The following is a 22,939-nucleotide window of genomic DNA, read 5'->3' on the forward strand; positions in this document are numbered from 1 at the left end:
AGCTGCGTTTTACATTATGAGAAAATATTAAGGATAGTGACGAAGCTTGCTCCACCTTTACAACGAGTTGCCCTAGTGTTGTACCCAGGTGATCACTTACGCCTGGACTCGCTGATAGTTCTTCGGCATGAAACGCTTAGATTTTGATCTCCGAGTTTCGTATCCGACTTTAAAATAAAATAATGAGGGATTTATTATCCCCTTAACTGAAATGAATATGTTTTTTTTTTAAGTTATTAAAATTCATTATATGTATGTGTATTCTCCATGAAATGTAAATAAAAATCTTACGATCCTAATGAATTTAATGTTTGTTTTTTTTCATTATTTTGCTTATATTTCAGGTTTGGAACCAATCTTCACTTTTTCTATGGAGTCAGTAATTCTTTTTATGTGAATTCTATTTACGCATAATTTTTAGGAACATATCTATCGCATAAAAAAGAGGTTTAGGTGTATATGTGACACGAAGTTGTTAAAGTGTGGCAATGCTGGAAACGTCTTATTAAATTGCTTTTGTGTTGGCTAAAAAACACAAGCCTTTCTCTGATGGAGAGGAGGTTGTTAAGCCCTGTCTCGAAAAATTTGCAAAATGTCTTGGGGATAAGAATGTTGTAGAGGCTACTAATGGCTCAGTTAAGCAAGTTTGAGCGTGGTTAGTAGTTGGAAGGGGACTATCGTTCGATGCTGTTGGCACACTCTCCCTCGATGAGTCTTTGGACTCCCTGGAGGTGTCAAAGAATAATAATAATAATAAGAAGAAGAAGAATGTTGAAAGAAAAGTAAACCAAATTGCTCTGTCCAAGCAAACAATTACAAGACACATCGAAGAACTTTCCCATGATGTTAATGAGCAATTGAAAGACCATGTTCTTTCTTTTCTTTAGCCTTGAACAAATCTGCTTGCATATGTAATGTAGCCCAATTAAGCATTTTTATAAGAGGAATTGATGGTAATTTTAACATCTTTGAAGAACTTATCGGTCTTAAGTCACTTCATGGAAAAACAAGAGGGTCAGACATATTTCACAAAGTAAAGTCATGTCTCGAAAATCAACAACTAGATTGTTGATTTTCTAATTAATGTTTGCACAGATGGAGCACCGTCAATGGTAGGTAGAGTTTCTGGGACTGTAACTTTACTTGAAAGGTTTTTAGGTTGTTCTCTACTAAAGTATCACTGTATTATATATGAAGAATCTCTGTGTGGAAAAACTCTAAAAATTTGAAGCATGTTATGATACCAGTTGTAAAGTGTGTGAATTAAATTAGAGCAAGAGGGTTAAACAGAAGAGAATTTGGAGAATATTGTGAACTGCTAGATATGGAATATGGTGATCTCATCCTTCATTGTGAGGTGTGCTGGCTTTCTAAAGGACAAGTTCTCAGTAGATTTTGGAAACTGAAAGAAAGTGTTCGTAATTTTCTGGAAGAGAAGGATGAGCTGCATGAGGAAAAAGCCCTGTTGTGTGATGAGAAATGGCTATTTGATTTAGCATTTTTAGTTGATGTTACTAGCCACCTCAATGATCTAAATTTGAAACTGCAGGGCAAGAACAAATTGTTTCCTAGCTTAGTAAATGACGTCAGTGCATTCAAAATGAAATTAAAACTGTTCATCTCCCAGTTAGAAAATGGGGATTTAAGTCAATTTCTACATTTAAAAGAACATAGTGAATCTGTTGAAGATAATGGCAACTTTACAGAATATACTGAAAAACTCAGATCATTGCAAGAGTTCTTTAACAGTCGTTTTAACGATTTTGCCGAAGAAGAAGAAGACTGCATACTTGCATTTATAAATTCCTTTTCACTTACTGAACAAAAAAATCTTGACGATGCCTAGTAACATACAAATGGAACTTATTGATCTCAAAACCAATTCTTTATTGAAAATGAAATTTAATGAATTTCCATCACTCCCAGATGCTTCTGATATAATTAATTTCTGGCGATCGTTGCCCTGTGAACATTTTCCAGACCAGAGAAAATTTGTTCAGAGTTATATCTGTCATTTTGGAACTACATACAGATGCGAACAAGCATTTTCATCAATGAAAATGATTAAGAACAAACTACGGTCGCAACTGACTGATTCAAATTTGAAAAACTGTTTGATGCTTTCTGTAACTGATTTAACTCCAAACACCACAAGCTTAGCAAAAGCAAAGCAATTTCAAAAGTCTCAATAAATTAATTAATGTTTATCTTGTCTTTATATGAAATCCTTTTATTTAAAACTGCTAAAAGTGTCTATATTACCATATATATAATAAATCATTTTATGCATGACTGTTAAATATATCCATATTACCATATTTTAAAAGGGCTGAAAAGTGGCATAAGTTTGTATGCCGCATCTTAACTTAAAAATAAAAAATTGACGCATGAACTATAAAAGGTTGGCCACCCCTGTCTTAGAGTAATGACTTTGAAAGATTGTTATAAGAAATAGGCAGTGACAGAAGAAGGGTAGAATATATTCAAGAGGAATGCAGTTAGAATTACATAACAATACTTAGACATTTGAAATAAGAAAAAAAAAAAACTTCTGGAATAGATATTTGACTAGAAATGCACAAATATGGAGGTATAAAAGTTTTACATTGGTTGCACTGCATATTTCAGGTCCACTCAAATCACCCAGAAGATCGAATTCTGGGTGATTTAAGTAGAGCTCTATTGGCACCATCTATAAAAAGGGAAATAATACTGAATGTAATTATAGTGTATTCCAGATAAGATTTGTACAAGCATATCCGAGAAGAAGGAAAGAAAAATTGGGGAAGAGAAACTCTGGGAAGAACAAACTGGGTTCAACTGAAATAGCATTTGCCATGATCATATTTTTACTTTTAACACAAATTGGTGAAAAATCATGGGAGTATAACAATTTGTGTTTAAGTTTATTTTTATTTTTTATTTTTTAAATCTAGAAAAGGCAGATGACAAGTTACCTAAAGAAAAGCTGTTCAAAATGCTGCAATTATATGCTGTATGAGGGTGGTCGGAAAAGTTCTTGGCCCAACAATGAAAAAACGAATTTATAATTTCAAAATTAATTTTATTTTCAACATAATCTCCGTTAAGACTAATACATTTATTCTAGCGATGCTCCAGTGCCATTCTCCCATCCCTGTAGTGGTTCTCAGTGAAATCTGCAAAATACCCTACTACAGCTACAATCGCCTCTTGATTCTAAGAAAAATGCTGACTAACGAGGAAGAGTTTTAGTTCTGGGAAGAGATAGAAGTCAGAGGGAGTCAAATCTGGGGAATAGGGTGGATGATCCAACAATTCATAGTGCAGATCTCTTAATTTTCCCATTGCCAAAACACCTTTGTGGGCAGGTGCATTTTCCTGATGAAAGGTGATTTTTTTCTTCTGCAAACTGGGTCTTTTCTCATGAATTTTTTCATCTAGTTTGGTTAAAAGATCGGAATAATATTCCCCAGTTATTGTTTTACCCTTTTCAAGATAATTAATAAACAAAATGCCTTTAACATCCCAAAGCACCGATGCCATGACCTTTCCTGCTGATGGAACTGAATTTGTCTTCTTTGGCACTGAACAACTAGCTTCTGTCCACTATTTTGACTGCTGTTTGGATTCTGGTTGTAATGTTGAATCCAAGTCTTATCCATAAATTGACACATAAAATCAGTTTTATTCTTGTTAAAACACTCCAAGCACTGTTCAGAGATTTTCATGCAAGTGCGTTTTTGATCTGCTGTGAGCAAGCACGGCACCCATCTTGTGCAAAGCTTTTTCATTTGCAATTCTTCATGCAAAATATATTCTACGTGTTCTTTTGAAATGCCTATAGTCCTAGCAATTTCATAATTTCATGCACTTTGACTCACCAGTCATCCAATACCATATCATGCAATTGATCACTGATTTCCAGTGTTGTTACACTTTTTGGATGTCCTTCACATGGATCATCTTCAAGGCTGGTACGACTTTGTTTAAACTCGGCAGCCCATTTCTTAATTGTCAAAAATGAAGAAGAGTGCCCATAAACTTTTATGAACTTCGAATGAATTTCTTTGCCGTTAAACCTTCTTTTACAAAGAATTTTATAACAGAATTTTATGTTAAAATTATATATTATAATTTTATAATTTTAAAACAAACTACTTGATAGAATGACTTGCAATTTCACATGGATGCTTAGGACAGATGTACCAACTTTGGAAAAAAAAAATCGTGCTGATAATGTTGCCATCTATGGTCGAGGTTGAGAACTTTTCAGACCACCCTCGTAAATATGACATTATACAAAGCAATACATACTTTATTAAGTATAGTTTCTGGGAAAATTCCCACGTTACTCCTCTTAAACACTATTAATATAATTATGGCTATTATAGCCTGTTTTTGTTTAGGAGTGTCCCTTATTTTAATATAGTTCGCCCACCGATTAGAGATCCTTCGACACTTCTGCGCATCTCAGAAAAAGGAGAATCCATTCCAATAATAGGGTAATCAATCCGTATTGTGGGATGAGTTGTTTATTATTACATTCGGAAAATTATCTTCTGTTTTATGATCATCGTACTTAACTATGTTGCTTGTATAACAGTTGGAAAATTTTACCTATACAGCATGTGATTTCGCGTGTTGGTGACCAATTCGGACGTCCTTCATTTCATTCTCCCCTTCAGCATGAATCGACTATTCTTGGAAAGACGCAAAGCAGGGACCTACAAACGGTGGGCGAACTATACATTGGCTAACATTACTCAAAAAAGGGGTATATACAGGGTGTTCGGGATAAATTTGACAGTTTCGTAAGGAAAAAGAAAATCTTCTTTGTATCTATTAAATTTAATGAATTGACAAAAAAACATTACAGGCAGAGTTAATTACAATACTATCAACAAGATTTACTCAAAATAACCACCATTAGCATCGATCACAGCTTCAATTCTGCTTCGGAACCTCGAACAAGCTGATGCTACAGTCTCCCTGGGAAGGGCCGCAAAAACTGTTTTAATTTTATCCATTAACTGGGCTTTTGTATTACTGGAAGTGCGATTGGTGTCTTTTTCAACTGTGCCCCATACAAAATAATCCATGGGGTTAAGGTCTGGGGAGTTTGGAGGCCAAACATTTGGACTGGTGAAGTCGTAGAAATTTTCAGACAACCATTTTTGACTTTTCCCAGAGGTGTGGCAAGGGGCCGAATCCTGCTGCCATACATACGGCCTACCATTGGCTACCCTTGTTATCCAGGGCTTGACTACAGTTAGCAACTCCACGAACAAAGCCCGAATTCCAATGCCAGGGTTCTTCAACACCTGTTCCTGCAGATTTGCGAGGAATTCTGCTGTACGAACGCAATCAGATCGTCTGCTAGGGATCTTTCTTCTTGCTACATCCTCGTAGTCACCATTGCAAGTCTCTAGTTCATGCCTGATTGTTTTTACTGTATTCAGGGAGCATTGGGCAGCAGTCGTAATATCCTTATTTTGATGGCGGGCACGAATCATCATGATACAAGTTATTCTCTTCCATGATTCAGGTGGGTTCCAGCTATCCATCCTTTCTGACATCTTGTATATGAATGAAGAAGGGTCCAAACTTTTAAATGAAGAGAAGTGTGTGTTAATACATGTAACTTACGGAAAAATATAATTAATTATAAATATGTCAAATTTATCCCGAACACCCTGTATATATTTTTTTTAGGACATTATGGGTGAGTATAGAAGGCAATATAGCAGAATAAAAGAAGTGGAAAAAATTTTATATATACCTTGTTTTTGGTTCTATATGATGCCTTCCAATTCCAAAATCTTGCTGAAGGTTGTTTATATACGGGGGGGGGACATGGGGTGCCTTTTGACGCAGGAAATAAGATTGGAAACCAGGGTTACTATTAATAATATATATATATATATATATATATATATATATATATATTATTTTGTTTAGGGCTGCATTTTTTGTGGGGGGGGGGAACGAAGGGAAAGAATATCCTTATGTGATATTCTGATATATGATATTGTCCCAGTTTCCACATAAGGATATTCTTCCCTTCGTTTCACCCCCCCCCTCTCCCTCCACAAAAAATGCGGCCCTAAACAACATAATATATATATATATATATTATTAATAGTAACCCAGGTTCCCCACGTCAAAACTCACCCCCATGTTCCTTTCCCCTCCCTCTCTCTTCCATGAAGGACATGAACAGTCCTTCTACTGTTCATGAGTTTGCTGGTCACCTTTCTCCTAATGATACTACTCATTCGTCTAACTGCTTCCCAGTTTACTTTCCAGACCTTGGGTATACAGTGTGATATTTCTTCCTCCAGATATCCATTGACTACCTTCCATTGTGAACATCCTTCCCTTGCAGAACTTTATGCAATTTTACTGCTTCAAGCTGCCTCCTAAGTGTATCATAATCACCTACCTTATAATTTTCCACATATCCTCTTTGGAATTTCCACATATTTTGCTACCTCTCAAGTCAAGATCACATGATCACTTTCTCAATTGAGGGCAATGTAGCCACCTTAGTTATGGGCAGGTCTTCTGAACCTATAACAAGATTCAACCGCCCCATTCCCCTGAGTCCACACCATCACATTCTGTTTCAAGCAGTTATCTCTCAGTAAGTGTATAAATTCTGTTTCATTCCTGCCATGTGATCTTATCCCCTTTCCAATCTATATCTTCAAAGTTGAAGTCCCCTCATAATAATTACTCGACTTGCACTCATTGTACTAATCTGCTGATGTCCGTCTTCCACGTCATTTCTGGCATCTCCTGGCCTACAGCAGCAACTGATTTTCTTGCCCTGTTGGCCTCGATCTCACACCGATTGACTCAAAAAAAACTGCTATGTACCTGACTGACTCCTCTTGTTGAGTGCGGTTTATCTGCTATCACCAGCAGTTTCCCCATCCCCTACTCTGTCCTCCATGAAAATTCTACATCCATCACATTCTATCCCTGTAACAATCTGTTGTTAGCCAATTCTCACTAATGGCTATAACTTTTGATGAGGTTGCCCTAACCAATGCCTAAAACTCTTCCCTCTTATTCTTGATGCTTCTAGCATTAATATATGGAAACTGTAGCATTCCCTTAGCCCCCAACCACCTTTACATCCTGAATTGACTATCCATTCAATATTGCTGCCTGAGAGACTAGATTCTGTATTTTTTTGTTCATTCACACATGCATTCACTTCATGGGTGCCTTCACACACAAACTCATGTGTATCTGTTCTAATTGCTTTAGTTTTCCTGACTTTTTGCTTCCACATTCTTAGTGAACAAAGCTCTTATTATATATTTGGTTTAATCCTTTATCCAAATGTAAGCAAACAAAGTTTGTGCCTGAAGTATTTTCAGGACTGGGGCAACTCGTGGCAAAGGTGGTATAAGTTCTCATCACTTGCCTTAGTATCCCATAATGCAAAGCACATGGGATACTAAGGGAAGGATCACTACCCAGACCGGTTTCGACCTTTATTCGACATTTATTCGGGTCTCATCAGTGGGAGGCAGACCCAGAGGTGGTGATACTAAAGTGGAAGTAATGGAGAAGTCATATTTCTATATGCCAGTTACCAAAAGATGTCACACCTTATTATTAAACTTCTCTGGATTAGAGATAAGTTGATGGAAGTTGATGGAAGTAAGTAGTATTTTTATTTAATATGCAAGATGCACTTTGCTTGCCTTAATCACTGCTTATTTATGCAAAGGCTTTGTGAATCCCATGTAAGGCATTGATGTTTGTAAAAGTTTGTTCTGGATGAGCTTATAAAGTTAATGTCTCTTCAACATTGCACTAATGTGACTTTAACTACCTTAGCAAGATGCTCTTGAACTTAAAATTCGATCTATCCTCACCTCACCTCTGCCTTTCTACAGGGTGATTGTAAAGTCAAGCAACCAAAAGTTTGAATTTGTACCAATTGTTTCCAAATCATTATAATCACTTCTTACACCACTAGATGTCACCATCATGTTATTATTATTGCCAGCGTATAAGACACTTTTTTTTCTTTGAAAATAGGTCTGAAAAACAGGGTGCGTCTTATACGCTGATACTCAGTTTTTTATTTTCATTTTTGGAAATTTTCTCTGTTCCGAGTTACGCGATTTCTTTATTGCTTCCTTGCGGTGTGTGTGAGAGCATTCCAGTTATGTGGAGCAGTGTTTCTCAAACTTCAGACATCCGCATTCATATGATTGGTGCGGTATTAACAAAGGATTGTGCTACTAAATGACAAAGACAAGCCGACAGTTGAGTTGAAATGTTAATTCTCTTGAACCGAATTCCTTATATAATATCTGAAACACATTCACTATATATTTCTTCATTTTAACACATTCACTCAAACAAAACCATATGTTGCACCGGGCAACATATGGTTTTGCTTGAGTCATACAGCATTTTCTGTGGGAGGGGGACATGTAATTCATTAGTTAGTGCCAGTTGTCTCTAATTGCACTGTTTGTTGAGAAACATATTGCACAGCCTGCAGATGTCTCTGTACCTTATTCAGTGATACAATAGGAACGTTTTACGATCTCGAACTTCACGGATACATTGAATATGGTATGCATACTCAATGTATGTGGTATGCATACCCCCGTGAAGACCTTTCACGTACCCCCGGGGGTACGTGAAAGGTCTTCACGGGGGTATGCATACCACAATTTGAGAAACACTGACGTAGAGTTCAGTGGATGCGCATGCACTGTCATCGATTTAAACAAACAGGACACAGCTGTGTCCTGTTTGTTTAAACTTTCTAATTGTTGTCGCAGTTGTGCGCAATGATAAATTTCTGCCGTTAAATTTTCTCTAAATTTCTTGGCAAATTATGGCTGAAAGTGAAAGCGATAGCCACTAACAGAGGGATCACCAACTTTACTGTTTAAACTTTCCAATTGTTGTCGCAGTTGTGCACGATGATAAATTTCTGCCGTTAAATTTTCTCTAAATTTCTTGGCAAATTATGGCTGAAAGTGAAAGCGATAGCCACTAACAGAGGGATCACCAACTTTACTGTTTAAACTTTCCAATTGTTGTCGCAGTTGTGCACGATGATAAATTTCTGCCGTTAAATTTTCTCTAAATTTCTTGGCAAATTATGGCTGAAAGTGAAAGCGATAGCCACTAACAGAGGGATCACCAACTTTACTGGATCAACATCATGGTTTTCAAGATTCGTGAAGAGAAACCAGCTATGTATGCAGACTAAAACAAAAATATCACAAAAGATGCCAGATAAATATGAAGAAAAAATGATTGAATTTCATTGATTCGTCATTAACGCAAGGAAACGAGAAAATTTTGAACTTGCGCAAATAGGAAACATGGAATGAGGTTCTGCTGACTTTTGATGTGCCCTCAAACAAAACTGTAGATTCCAAAGACACTAAAAGTGTTACTTTTAAAACTTTGAGGCACGAAAAAACTCACTACATGATTGTTTTATCCTGCTGTGCTGATGGGACAAAATTGCCACCATTATTGATTTTTAAAAGGAAGACACTACCCAAAGAAAAACTGCTTAAAGGAGTGTTTGTACATGTTCACACAAAAGGCTGGATGGATGGAGGAGGAATGAAGTTATGGATAGATAAAATTTGGTCTACGCACCCTGATGGACTGTTGAAGAATCCTGCCATGCTAGTATGGGATCAGTTTCGTTCTCACAGAACAGACGATGTTACAAATAAACTCAAGGAATTAAAAACTCAGTTAGCTGTAATTCCAGGAGGTCTAACTACTCAGCTTCAACCTTTAGATGTCTGTATTAATAAACCATTTAAGGGATTTATGGAGGAGAAGTGGAACAGCTGAATGCAGTCTTCAGATTTTGAGGTTACGCCATCAGGAAGAAGGAAGAGGCCTAGCATTTCGTAAGTATGTGAGTGGGTCAAAGCTTTATGGGATGCTGTGAAAACTGAGACAATGGTTAAATCATTTAAGAAGTGTGGAATTAGTAATGCACTGGATGGTACAGAGGACAATTTGTTGTATGAGGACTCAGATTCTGATTTAGAAGAGGTTTCAAGTGTCTCTTCATTTAGCTCTAGAGATGAATTTCTGAGTTTTGATGATTAAAAGGTGGGTACTCTTTCCTAGTTAGATTAGGTATTTGTTGAAAGTAGCACCTACTTAATACTTTATATTTGAAATACTGTAAATTCATTATAATATTCAGTGATAAAGTTTTTTCCTAAAAAATGTGTACAAGAAAGGGGTGCATCTTATACGCCGGCAAATACGGCATATAATAGGCCTAAGCTCGATTCTCGTCACGACGGAAGGAATCTTTATCTGGACGATTTCAATCGAAGGTGAGTTAGCCGATCTCATATGGAGGTAGCAGGGTTTTTTCTCCCAGAAACTCGGGTTTTTCATCCCACATTCAGACAAATCGGCCCTTCAGAACACACGCAATTTACAGATAGATAGCGTTGATGGAGATGATTTGTAGTAGAGGTTTGGTGTAGTGATTGAGACAGGTGTAGGTGTCCTCCCGCGATGAGTTTTCAGACTCCTTGGAGGTATCAGGAATAATAATAATAATATTTGGTCACTAAAATTCTCTGGATTAGAGATGAGTTGATGGAAGTTTTTTCATTTTTTAATTTTAATAATAAGATATGACACCTTTTGGCAACTGACATATGGAAATATGACTTCTCCATTACTTTCAACTTAGTATCGCCACCTCTGGGTCTGGCTCCCACTGATGAGACCTCAATAAAGGTCAAAATTGGTCTGAGTAGTGACCTTTCCCTTAATGCATAGCATTATACATGTCCGCAAGGAGATATGCTTTGCATTATGGGATACTAAGGCAAGTGATGAGAACTTATACCACCTTTGCCATGAGTTGCCCCAGTCCTGAAAATACTTCAGATGCAAACTTTGTTTGCTTACACTTGGATAAAGGATTAAACCAAATATATAATTGGTAGCATAGCCAAGAGGAAAAAAAAAAAAACTTCCATGAATAAAGCTCTCTCCAGACACCTAACTCCAAATCCATTTAAATGCAGTCCATCAGCATTGTACAAATCTTTCTGTTCATCAAATTTAGGCCATATGTCCACAAACTGTACATCATTCCTTCTGTACAAGCTGCATATTGATTCATTAGCTATCATCACCCTCCTTCTCAGTTCACCTCTATTATAGCATGATAACAGACATAAACTTCATCGTCTCACTCTCCTTTTTTCGCTTCTTCCAATAACTCTTTCATATCCTCCATCATACATTACCTCTCAGGTCATTGGTTCCAGCCAAAACAATCAACCCTTTCTGCATTCTGACAGCATTACTAATATTATTAATTTTCTCATTAGGGAAACAAGATTTTGTAGATTTTCCATGATGAACCTCTGTTTATCATAGAATCGCTTAAATAATTATTTACTTACACTTTCTCTCAATTATTCTTACAATTTTCTTTTTGGCTTTAGACTTCTTCTTTTTTTTTTTTTTCTGTTTTCAGTTTGGCTGATCTCTTGTTTCTGCAGTCTTTTTATCTCACTCTTTGTCCTACGAAGGATTGCATGCAAGTGCACAGTTTTCTTTATTCAGGTCTTTTACCTTCATCTAAACTTCCACCACCACACTTTCAGTATTATTACTGATATTTACATTTATTGTCTTGTATCATGCTCTCTACAAAATTATTATTATTTGCTGTTTTAAGGATACTTGTGACATAAGACTGAATGATAAATGCACGTAAACACAAGAAAGATTTAATTAACCAAATATTTCGGTCTGGAAATGGCAGACCATCCTCAGTGGTATTACAAGAACAGTTTTAAAAAATACAAGTTAGAATATTAACAATAGATCATTTAAAATAGAACACGCCACGTGATGTTATATCACTAAGTATGAAACGGAATATTTTGAAGTAGAGACATGATTGAAAAAAAAAAAAAATTAATGAGTAATCTTGATTAGACGTTCCCAGATTCTTGATATAGATATACAATCATTACGATTTAGGTTGAGACGATGGAGCAAGGAAAGCGTGGAGGCCTTGCTCCATCGTCTCAACCTAAATCGTAATGATTGTATATCTATATCAAGAATCTGGGAAAGTCTAATCAAGATTACTCATTAATTTTTTTTTTTTTTCAATCATGTCTCTACTTCAAAATATTCCGTTTCATACTTAGTGATATAACATCACGTGGCGTGTTCTATTTTAAATGATCTATTGTTAATATTCTAGCTTGTATTTTTTAAAACTGTTCTTGTAATACCACTGAGGATGGTCTGCTATTTCCAGACCGAAATATTTGGTTAATTAAATATCTTAATTGTGTTTACGTGCATTTATCATTATTATTATTACATGAAACCTCCAAGGACTCATCCTGGGAGAGTACACTACTCCACTACAGCTCACCCTTACTTAATCCTCCCACTACTACTACTGCTACTACTATTCATCAATGCACAGCACCGTCTATTACCCACCACCACTAGTATGTATTGTCTGTAAATTGTGTATGTTCTCATTGCTGATTTGCCTGTATGTGTGATGAAAACCTGAGTTTCCAGAGCCAAAATAAAAACCCTGCTACCTCTGTATGAGATCAGCCAATTCACCTTCAATTGAAAAAGCCCTTATAAAGATTCCTCTTGTCACAATGAGAATCAAACTCATTTCTTTTCCATTCAAAGAGTGCAATGTGTCGGCATTCTTCCAATTGTGCTACAGATCCTCTTTTGCAATTCGTTTGATGTCAGAAAAAGGATCCAGAGGAAGACCACAGATCTTTCAAAAGAATGAAATGTTAGATGTGCTTTAGTGGTGCTATCATGTAAGTATACTATCATAGTGCTGAACTCTTCTATTTCTTTAATAAAAATGTTCATTCAGAAAAAATCTTTCAAAAATTTAATTTTCCTCTTTTTATTTGAACAGGTTCTTTACTAAATGTCCATTTGAAATTTAGGATTATAAATTTTCAAGCATGTAAATAAAATCAGACTGTTGTTTACCATTTGATTTTCAAATAATATATATGAAAATGTTGAAAAATTAATGCATAAGTTGTGGACATAAATAAATATGAGATGGATTCACTTTAATATTTTCAGTGTTTCAATATCATTGTCAGTGTCTAGATCCAGTTAAAGAGAAATATAAATGTGTGTGTTACGAACTGTCTTTTGAGAATAGCTGTTTTTTCTGAAAAGTTGTAAGAAGAAACTGTAGTTCTTTGGTGATCTCTCCTTCATCACTGAGTAGGGAGCGAGCATGTTTACCCAAAGTGGAAATGATGCCAAGTTTCTTGTAATTTTGTAGAGAACCAAGTTTCTTATATTTTGGCAATGTTACATTGTATCATCTTCAGGGATCACAAAAAAGACAATGATATGTGCATGCAGGCACTAACACTATGTAAATGAGGCTGAATAAAGGGAGCAGAAGTCGGGTCTAGAGTCCTAAACAGTGCTTCCTGGTGGGCTAAATTGTCTTGGCCGTTGGACTGATGATCTTAAAATATATGCTTCCCAAATTTGGGATAGTCTCATGCATCCAAATTTGTTGAGGTTTGGAAAGTTTTTCAGAGATGAGGCAGATTCCAGGAAGAATCTTTCATACTTGTATTTGCTGCAGTGTAGTAGCCTTCTTATTGTGTATCCTTTGGTGGGTGTCCAAAGCATGGTCAGCAAGTCCTGAGTGGCTGAAGTGGTAGAACCGGATGTAGTCTTTGTGTTCTGATATTCTGATATTGGCTATCCTGCCTGTTTGACTATAGTAGGACAGTTTGCAACTTCAAGGGACCTAGTATACTCCTGGTAGGTCTAGGGGATGTGGCTGGTCTTTGGTGGAGGCAGATAAGAGATGTCAATTTCTAATGTGGTCTATAAGAGGTTGTAAGGTCATATTTTCTTAGGATTTTTGTTAATTTTTCAGATGTGCCCCAGATATAAATGGTAATAGATTTTGAGTAATCTCTGCTTTGAATTGGGGTGGGGGGGTTTGCAATTACATAGTTTTAATATTTTTTTGAGGGTTGTAGCCATTGGCTAAGAAAGTGTTAAGGGCACTGTCTGAATTGATTAATTTTGCCCTGTTATAAAGGATATTTATAATCCCATATTGTTGGGAAGGGGGGGGGGACTTCTGGTGAATGTATCTAGCTATATGTCAGGGGCATTTATTCCGTGTGTACTAGGTGTGGATGAGCAATATCATTGTTATTATATTTTTGCATTTATTCCTGTTAAAGACTCCCCTAATTGTTTCCACACTTTGTGTGATTCCTAAAAGTAAACACATTACACTAATGCTTCATGAAAACACCACTTTTTGATGCATAAACATTGCATCACATTTTCGTTAATAGCCCAGGTGTGCATTCAAAATACATACACCTGGAAAATTAAATATGGAAATGCAAAGAAAATAACAAAAAACACTAAACTAGAAGTATGCAAAAGAGTATTCAAACCAGTTGAACTTATGGATATGTAGAGTTGGGTTGAATGAGACAAATATCATCTTGGAGATTACAGATATAACAGCACTAAGAGAAATCGGGAGAAGCATACAGATAATGTTGATGACAGAATCATTAAAAACTAAGATATTATGAAAGAACTTGACATTGTTAGCATTCAAGAATGTGTGAGCAGAGCTAATCTGAAGTGGTATGGTCACTTAAACAGAAAGGGAGTGTAAGATTAGCAAGATGGAAGGGAAAAGACCCAGATGAAGTCTAAGATATAGGTGGATTGATGCAGTTAGAAGTATCCTAGAATGCAGATTTATAAGATCTGAAAATACAAGTTTTAGACTAATTTGGAGGAACATTATTGGCAGGACAACTTTCTTGTACTTATAAATTAATCATAGTGCTGTCATTATAGTACCTGTAACACCCCCCCTTGAAAATGTATATTAGGAAATTGATACTGATTCTGTTTAACTAGTATGTTAATGACTATTAAGAAAGAACTGAGTGTGGTCATGCTGCAGTTTTTTGCAAAGTTGGGAAGAACTGTGAGGAGTAGAGCAGATATTATGACTTGCATAATCTATCACATAATCTATTTGCAAGTCCTCTTGCAAATAGATTATATGAATGGCTAAGCAAGTCGGAGTACCAATTCCTTATTACAAAGAGTAAAATTGGGAATGAAAGATGGAATGCAGAGTATTCAGTTGGTTGGGATATCTCAGAGGAGGCAAAGGAGATAAAGGATCTAGGGTATGGATGGTAGATAACCACCATCATCCCTGAAATCTCTTATCCTCCTGAAGATTGAAATGATTGGAATGAATATCCTGAGAGAGAGAGAGAGTGGTAAGTGTTCAAGACTGAATATGTTAAGGTGCAGTATAATGAGCTATGTGTGTATGTGATGTGACATTGAGACCTCCCACAATGAGTTTTATGACCACATGACTGTCTGATGATGATGATAATATTTCTGCTTTGCACCTTTTCTATCTAATATTTTTGCTCTTTAATCTTTCTAAGAACAGTATTGATGCTGTTCTTATAAAAAGTTGGATCATTATAAATGCCTGTGATTTGATAATATGCGCTGGACTGAATTCTTTCACAAGTTCACACTGGACACCATACTTATTGTATTTATATCATTTGGTGCTCGTCCATGGGGACAGGATGTGACAGATCAGTACTTCCAGTTTGCCAAATCTCAGGTATGCAATAAATCATTACACATGCTTTCTAGAGAAACCAAATTCATGTTAGAAAGGAAAGACTTTTTGGTTTCTGGTTTTATAATTCACAGATAATTAAAAGAAATTCTATAATTCTTTGCATTTTTTTAAAAATTTCTAAAGGTGTATGTGATTATATTTCAACCTGCATTAATCATATATGAACCCTTTGCAGATGATTGGCATGTCTGAGATTTGTAGATTTGTTACAGTCAACAAAAGGTAGTGTAATAAATTACTAATAGATTACTGGAAGGAAATGAATTGCATCATCCTGTAAACTGTAGTTACATTGTTGTGAATTCATGATGGACTTCATTTTGGGGGGAAAAAATAGCAAGCAATTTGTTTTGTAAAAAATAACTAAATAATAGTAATTAATAGTTTTCGTATATATCATTAGCTTATTTATGACTACATGGAGAGCCTTATCTGTCAAATTATGAAGTATGATGATATAATATGTTTGGTCATGGCATCAGGTACATGTGTATTGATTGAGCTTTTTAATATAAATATAAAATTTATGTTTAATATTTGGTTGGAGACTACCAGATGCAGTTTTTTTGTGTGAAACATGAGTATAGTTCGCCCACCGTTTCCAGGTCCCTGCTTCGCGTCTTTCCAAGAATAGTCGATTCATGCTGAAGGGGAGAAAAAAATGAAGGACATCCGAATTGGTCGCCAACACGCGAAATCACGTGCTTTATAGGTAAAATTTTCCAACTGTTATACAAGCAACATAGTTAACTACAATAATCATAAAAGAGAAGTTAATTTTCCGACCGGTAATAATAAACAACTCATCCCACTATACGGACTGATTACCCTATTATCGGAATCGATACTTCTTTTTCTGAGATGCGCAGAAGTGTCGAGGGACCTCAAATCGGTGGGCGAACTATACAACAATTAATTTTTATGTCTATATGTTTTATAACTAAATATACTGCTTAGTAGGGATACAGTAAAATACCCTAAAAACCTATTTCTTTTTTTTTTTTTAAGAATTTTCAATTATCTCACATATCTTTCTTCTATTCTTTAACTCCAAGTAAGAAAAAACTAGCTTTTAGAGTTTCTTTTTGAGGAATCCAAGAAAAGCTTGGCATGCTTAAAGACTAGCAAGGCTTTCCTAGTTCATGAATTCCTATGAGGAATTCACAAACTAGGAAATGAGAATTGTGAAGAATTGTACAGAATCCATTTTTCCAAACCTGGTGAAGTATCAGTGACTTACTTTAGTACGTGAGACTGAAATCAATACAATGAGACAAAGAATCAATACGTCGAATTCCAATTCCATATATTTCTGGGATTTCAGAACCAGTTTCAAGAATTCTGATGAAATATGATTTAGCAGCCACTTATATACCTATTAAAAAAATCCACCTATTTCCCCCTCTTCTAAAAATAAATGCTCAACTATGTCTCTACCTGGTGTGTATCAAGTTCCTTGTAACTGCAATCTGTCCTACTTTGGACAAAGGACGCTCTATAGGAAAAAGAATTCAACAACATCAGTCATACATTCTGCACAACAAATCCGATAAGTCTGGATTGGCTCAGCACGGGATAGAGACTAGCCACAACATCCTCTGGTCCAAGACTCACCTTCTACACAGATGTCGCTATAAATTTGAACGCCTATTCAGAGAGTGCTGAGGCCTTACTTCAATGCCCTAACTTGAATCGAAATGACTGTATATCCTTATCAAAAATATGGGAAAGTTTAATCCGGATAACACATTATTATTTTTTTAATATTTTTTATTTATTTATTTATTTTTAATTGAGACTTTAATTCCTACATTAGTCTAATGTTATTTATAAATTAAGATTATTATATGAAATTGTGAATTAATACCTATAATTTAGTCATCACTCTGATGAAATTTTTTCCTCTCTTTAATGCTTAGCAATGTAACATCATGTGGCTCGTTCTACTTTTGAATGATCCTATGTAGCCACTGAAGATAGTCTGTTAGTTTCAGACTGAAATATTTGGCAAATATTAAAATATTCTTGTGTTAACGTGTCTATAATTCCTAATTATAATGTTACAAGTGTCTCGAAAGAGTAAAATTTGTTTTACATGAAAATTCTACCAACAAACTTGAAATTGGCATGTCACATATAATGCATAAAAATGTACTCATCCACCTGAATCAAAAGGGACATGTTACAAGGTCAAGTGAGCAACATGCTAGATTCATTACCAATGCAAAACATAGCCCAGTATGAACATGTTCAACCAGTATATTTTAAACCACAAGTACATCTGTAAATTTAATGTTTATTGTTTGACTTAAACTTATCTGCTACTATTACTACTCGATATTAAATTTTTATAATTTTTATTAAAAGTTAAAGCCAGTTGGAAGTCTATGAGATGAGGAACGTTTATAAACAGTTTTCAACTGAAGATGAGTTAACTGGTCTAATATGGAATTAATAGTTTGTTTGTTTGTTTCCAAAACAATCAAAGGGCTAGAGAACACTCAGTGTGAACAGATATAGTTGCTTCAGCTGTAATGCAATCTGCTTAACCATGGTGAAATCGTATACACAACTGTCACACAATTTCTTTCTGTTTTTTTCTTCCCCTTGTTAGTAGACCTCATGTAGTATCAGAACAGTTTCAGGAATTAATTTTAATTGATATTCAAACAAAGTGTATTATTTTAAATGAAAAAAAAAAAAATCAATGGAATTAAGATTTTCTTTACTAGGCTGTTTGCTAAGCATCAATTTTGAATATTAATATGTTTGTTTTTGTTTAATTAGATGGTCATCAATACTTTTGGAATTTGGGATGAAGAATTGAACACTATAGGAACAGGTCTTTATTTGGGGTGAGATCATTTTCTTTCACTTCTTGATTAACATTTAAGTAAGTAGTATTTTTATTTAATATGCAAGATGCACTTTGCTTGCCTTAATCACTGCTCATTTATGCAAAGGCTTTGTGAATCCCATGTAAGGCATTGATGTTTGTAAAAGTTTGTTCTGGATGAGCTTATAAAGTTAATGTCTCTTCAACATTGCACTAATGTGACTTTAACTACCTTAGCAAGATGCTCTTGAACTTAAAATTCGATCTATCCTCACCTCACCTCTGCCTTTCTACAGGGTGATTGTAAAGTCAAGCAACCAAAAGTTTGAATTTGTACCAATTGTTTACAAATCATTATAATCACTTCTTACACCACTAGATGTCACCATCATATTATTATCAATTATTGGAGACGCCGAGTTCACTGTGACATGTACAGGTTGTTCTCAATGTAGCTTTGTTCATTTTGGAAGTGAAATGTCTTTTTCCTAGCCGCAACAAGTTTTCATTTTGGAAAGTTATTTCACTAATCATTCTTATGCATGTGTTGCAAAGAATTTCACTAGAAATATCCAGGTACAGCACTTCCTCAGAAGTCGACAATAATGAGATTAGTGCAGCATTTTCAGGAAACTGGATCTGTTGTAGATAGGAATTGCTCTGGAAGACCTTCCATTTTGACTGACTATAAAATGGATGAGGTAAAGAGAGCATTGCAGCATCCCAACAAAAAGCCTCAGGAAATTTGCCATGCAATCATCAGTGTCATACGGTAGTGCTCAGAAAGCTGCAATATCGTTACACCGTCATCCATGTTGTGTGCACTAAGTCCATGAATTGGGACTGAGATAAAGGCAAACAAACAAATAATCTTCTGCAGATAGTTATACTCATTCCTTGAGGAACATGGTATTGAGATGCTTGATATAGTTTTCTTCAGTGATAAGGCCAGGTTTCACTCCACTGGGTATGTGAATAGTCAAAACAATAGGGCTTTAGTCATGTGAAAATCCACATGCTTTTCATGAAAATATTTTGCATTCCCAAAAAAGAGTTTGGTGTGTGATGTCACAGTTTTGTATAATGAGACGCATTTTCTTTGAAACAACGGTGAATAGTTCTGTCTACCAAGACATCATCACACAGTTCATGGCACTCCTTGATGTCAGCGAATGCCATTGTTGGTTCCAGCAAACAGTGCCATGTGCCACACGTCGAATAGTACCATACATTTGTTGCAAGAATTTTTCGGTGAAAAATTCTTAAAACATCTCGAAAGAATTGCGGCCTCCAAGATAACCAGGTTTTTTCCTTTGGGGGGGGGTATCTCAAGGTGTTGTTTATCGGAATAATCCTCACATACTGGATGAACTAAAAATTAACATTTCAACAGCAATTGAAAACATCAGTGTGCAAGTGCTTCAGAAGGTCGCATCAAACCTCGCAAAAAGAGCACAAGTTTGCATTCATGAAGAAGGTGACCACTTTCAATGTATGTTATAACGAGGTTCCTGTTTCATTTTTCACATACTTGTAATTAATCTCAAAACATATACATATTGTTTCTGGGTTGTGTGACTTTACCCTATAGTTTCGTTGACCTGATTTTTTGTAGCAAATTACCATTAATATAATATTCTGCCTGCAGTGTCCTCAGTTAATGCCCAGCTTGCACTTTGTAATATTGAACTAGCATTCATTATCCTTATTGTCCATAGAACCAGTTTTTCCATATCAGCTTTCAAGAATTCTGCATCTGAAATGTCCTCCCTAATTATCCTTTGTAACTTGATTATGATCATTTTTCCTTTTGCTTGCCATATAGTGAAAAATATTCTCTCATATTTCTTTCTGCCTGTAAAGCTGATTGCTTTTTATTGTTTCATTTTGCTTTCGAGATCATGGTTATCACTCTCTGAGCCTATTTTTTTTATACTGTACCTTGGTCTGTCATCGCTTTTCTCTTGTTATTGCATTTAAAACATTTTCTTTTTGTGTAGCCCAAGTGTTATTCATCCATTTAACTCTCATATAATATATTCTAACACTAGGGTTGCAGTCAGATATTGCTTTCTTCAGCCATTCTGCACCATGCATTTTCTCTTGTCAAAGCACTACTTCAAGCTGCCTTATAGCACCGCAATATCATTGTTATTTATTCACATCACAACTTGCCACCTCCTAAGTTAAAACTTCATGATCACTTTCTCCAGTTGGAAGCAAACTACTACCTCATCTTTATACAGATTCTCATTTAAATTCCTATTACAAATTCTCAAATGCTTTTACTAGATCCAATATTGTTGTGCCACAAGTTCCCCCCCATATCGAGGTAGCAGGATAAAATTGGGTTTTTCACCCTACAAAACAAAACAAACAAACTGGCCATAAAAAAACATGCAAGGTAGCACTACTTTAAGCTCAATTAACAGACATAATACACTTGCCTCATAGCCTGAGTTGCTTTGGCCATAAATCCAAAACAATTATCCAACCAACCAACCAACCAACCCTCAGTAACTCCCTCATCTTACATATGGTTCATCTGTCTGTACAGCCAAGTCCTATTCAGATGACCCTTGCCGCAGTAGCTTCCAGCTGTGTTAACCTCACATTCTTCACATTAGAGTTGGATAAAACAAATAATTTTTCATTTTCTGGATGTTTTAGTCACAAAGGGACTAAACAATGGTGTTTCTTTAGAAGTTTGGACAAGTCCACCCCTACTGGACACTGCCCTCAGATCTGTACTTATGCACAGGTGCATGAGGCTCTTAGATGGGGGGGGGGGCAAAAAATCAGGGCCGATTTAAGGGTCCCAAACAGATGAGATTCTGTAGCACTCTAGCGCCTTGGGGCCCCACCCACTTCAGGAAAAGTGTAAGTGCAGCCCTGACTGCCTTCATGCTTCATCCCTTCCTTCCAAAAAACTTCTTTCCAAAATATTTCTATTCAGATCTCTTAGTACATCAGAATTTAACTCCTCCAACAATTACCTGCAGGCCCTACAAAGAGGCAGCTGACTCATGCATTTAATTTGTGTCAGATTGTTTCCTCTTCTGATGATTTATTTATGTTTTAACATCAGTGAGTTTAAGGAGTGGTATGATAGATGTTGTGTTTCCTAGGAGGGACCTCCCACGATGAGTCTTTTGACTCCATGGAGGCCTGAATAATAAATAAATAAATCATATACTTTCTTCATTTCTCCCATTTTAAAAAAGTCCCTGAAGAAATCACCAGATTAAAATTGTTGCCGAATTAGTCAGTTTTATTTTTTGTAGCAGTGTGTGTAATTAATAACTAATTAAAATTCCTATTACTTGTATATTAGTTTATTTCAGTGGCTAGATACAGCCATCCTTTCAAAACTAATATATATATATATATATAATGTATGTATATGTATTATATTATTCCCTTTGAAGAGAGGCTGCAAGGCCTAAGGCAAATAAATGCCACGTGTAAGCTAGATTCAAGAGCAAAGTAATCTGTTGGTAATCCTCACACATACAGAACTGGAGATTTCAGTCCTTTGGAGAACACTTCATGAGGAATGATGTTCTACAAAATTAAGGAAGATGGAATGAAAGATGACTAAGAGTATCAGTGATACAGATGTTTTACAGTCATCCTGTAAAAGGATGTTGGACAGCTGTTGCTCCCATTTCTATGGATTAACAGAAATGGGGGATCATACTGAATGCTAGTTCTGTAGCAGATCACCTTTAGAAAGATTGGGCAGCTGTTGCTTTTGTTTCAGTAGAGCATCAAAAATTATGATACATCTCAAATGTGAGAATAATATTTCAAGATTGGGTGAATTTGGGATTTTTACAGAGCAAGATGAAAAATTAATGCCTTGAGTGAAAAGGATGCAAGAGAAGTGATGTGATTATGCCAAGAAAAGCTTAGGAGAGAGTCAGTCAAAAAAGAGAGATTTGGTCTTGACTACTAATTTGAGCATTAACAAAGGTAAGAGAAGAATAACTGTTTTTTTTTTGGAAAGAAAAAAGACAGAAATGTATTTTGGAAACATTGGTGATAACTAGGTTGTCATTACCCTAAAGAGTGGTGAGCAGTCAGTGTTTAAGGCCCTTTCCATGGAAATTGCTATCATCAACAAAATTGTGGATAGGGTTTGAAGTTAGGTCATTTATGTATATAAAGAAGAGGGTGAGTGATATAATAGAGTCCTGTGAAATACCAGCATTAGTAGGAAAATCTGAACATAGAACACTTTCCACCATTACATGTATTGAATGAGCTGAGAGAGAAACTGACAGTTCAATTACAAAGGAAGAAAGACAGCCCATAAGATGATAATTTGCTTAGAAGCTGTCAATGCCAAACTATTACATGTCTTGGAAATATAAAGT

General features: G+C 35.7%; 1 protein-coding gene across 3 annotated transcripts in view; it reads left to right on the top strand.

The window, feature by feature from the left end:
* Window positions 1-22,939, top strand: part of LOC150108681 (histone-lysine N-methyltransferase SMYD3-like) — a 197,170-nt gene that overhangs the window by 67,729 nt on the left and 106,502 nt on the right. For all 3 annotated transcript variants that reach the window (XR_016550678.1, XM_090416146.1, XM_090416147.1), the window contains exon 6: window positions 18,512-18,579. Coding sequence is in view for 2 of the 3 variants with exons in the window: in XM_090416146.1 (XP_090272272.1) it covers window positions 18,512-18,579 (68 nt within the window). In the remaining variant the exon portion in view is untranslated. The remainder of the gene's footprint in view (window positions 1-18,511; window positions 18,580-22,939) is intronic.

The sequence above is a fragment of the Typopeltis vanoorti genome, chromosome 3, assembly GCF_054136105.1.
Source record: "Typopeltis vanoorti isolate ZY-2024b chromosome 3, IOZ_Tvanoo_1.0, whole genome shotgun sequence".
NCBI lineage: Eukaryota > Metazoa > Arthropoda > Arachnida > Uropygi > Thelyphonidae > Typopeltis > Typopeltis vanoorti.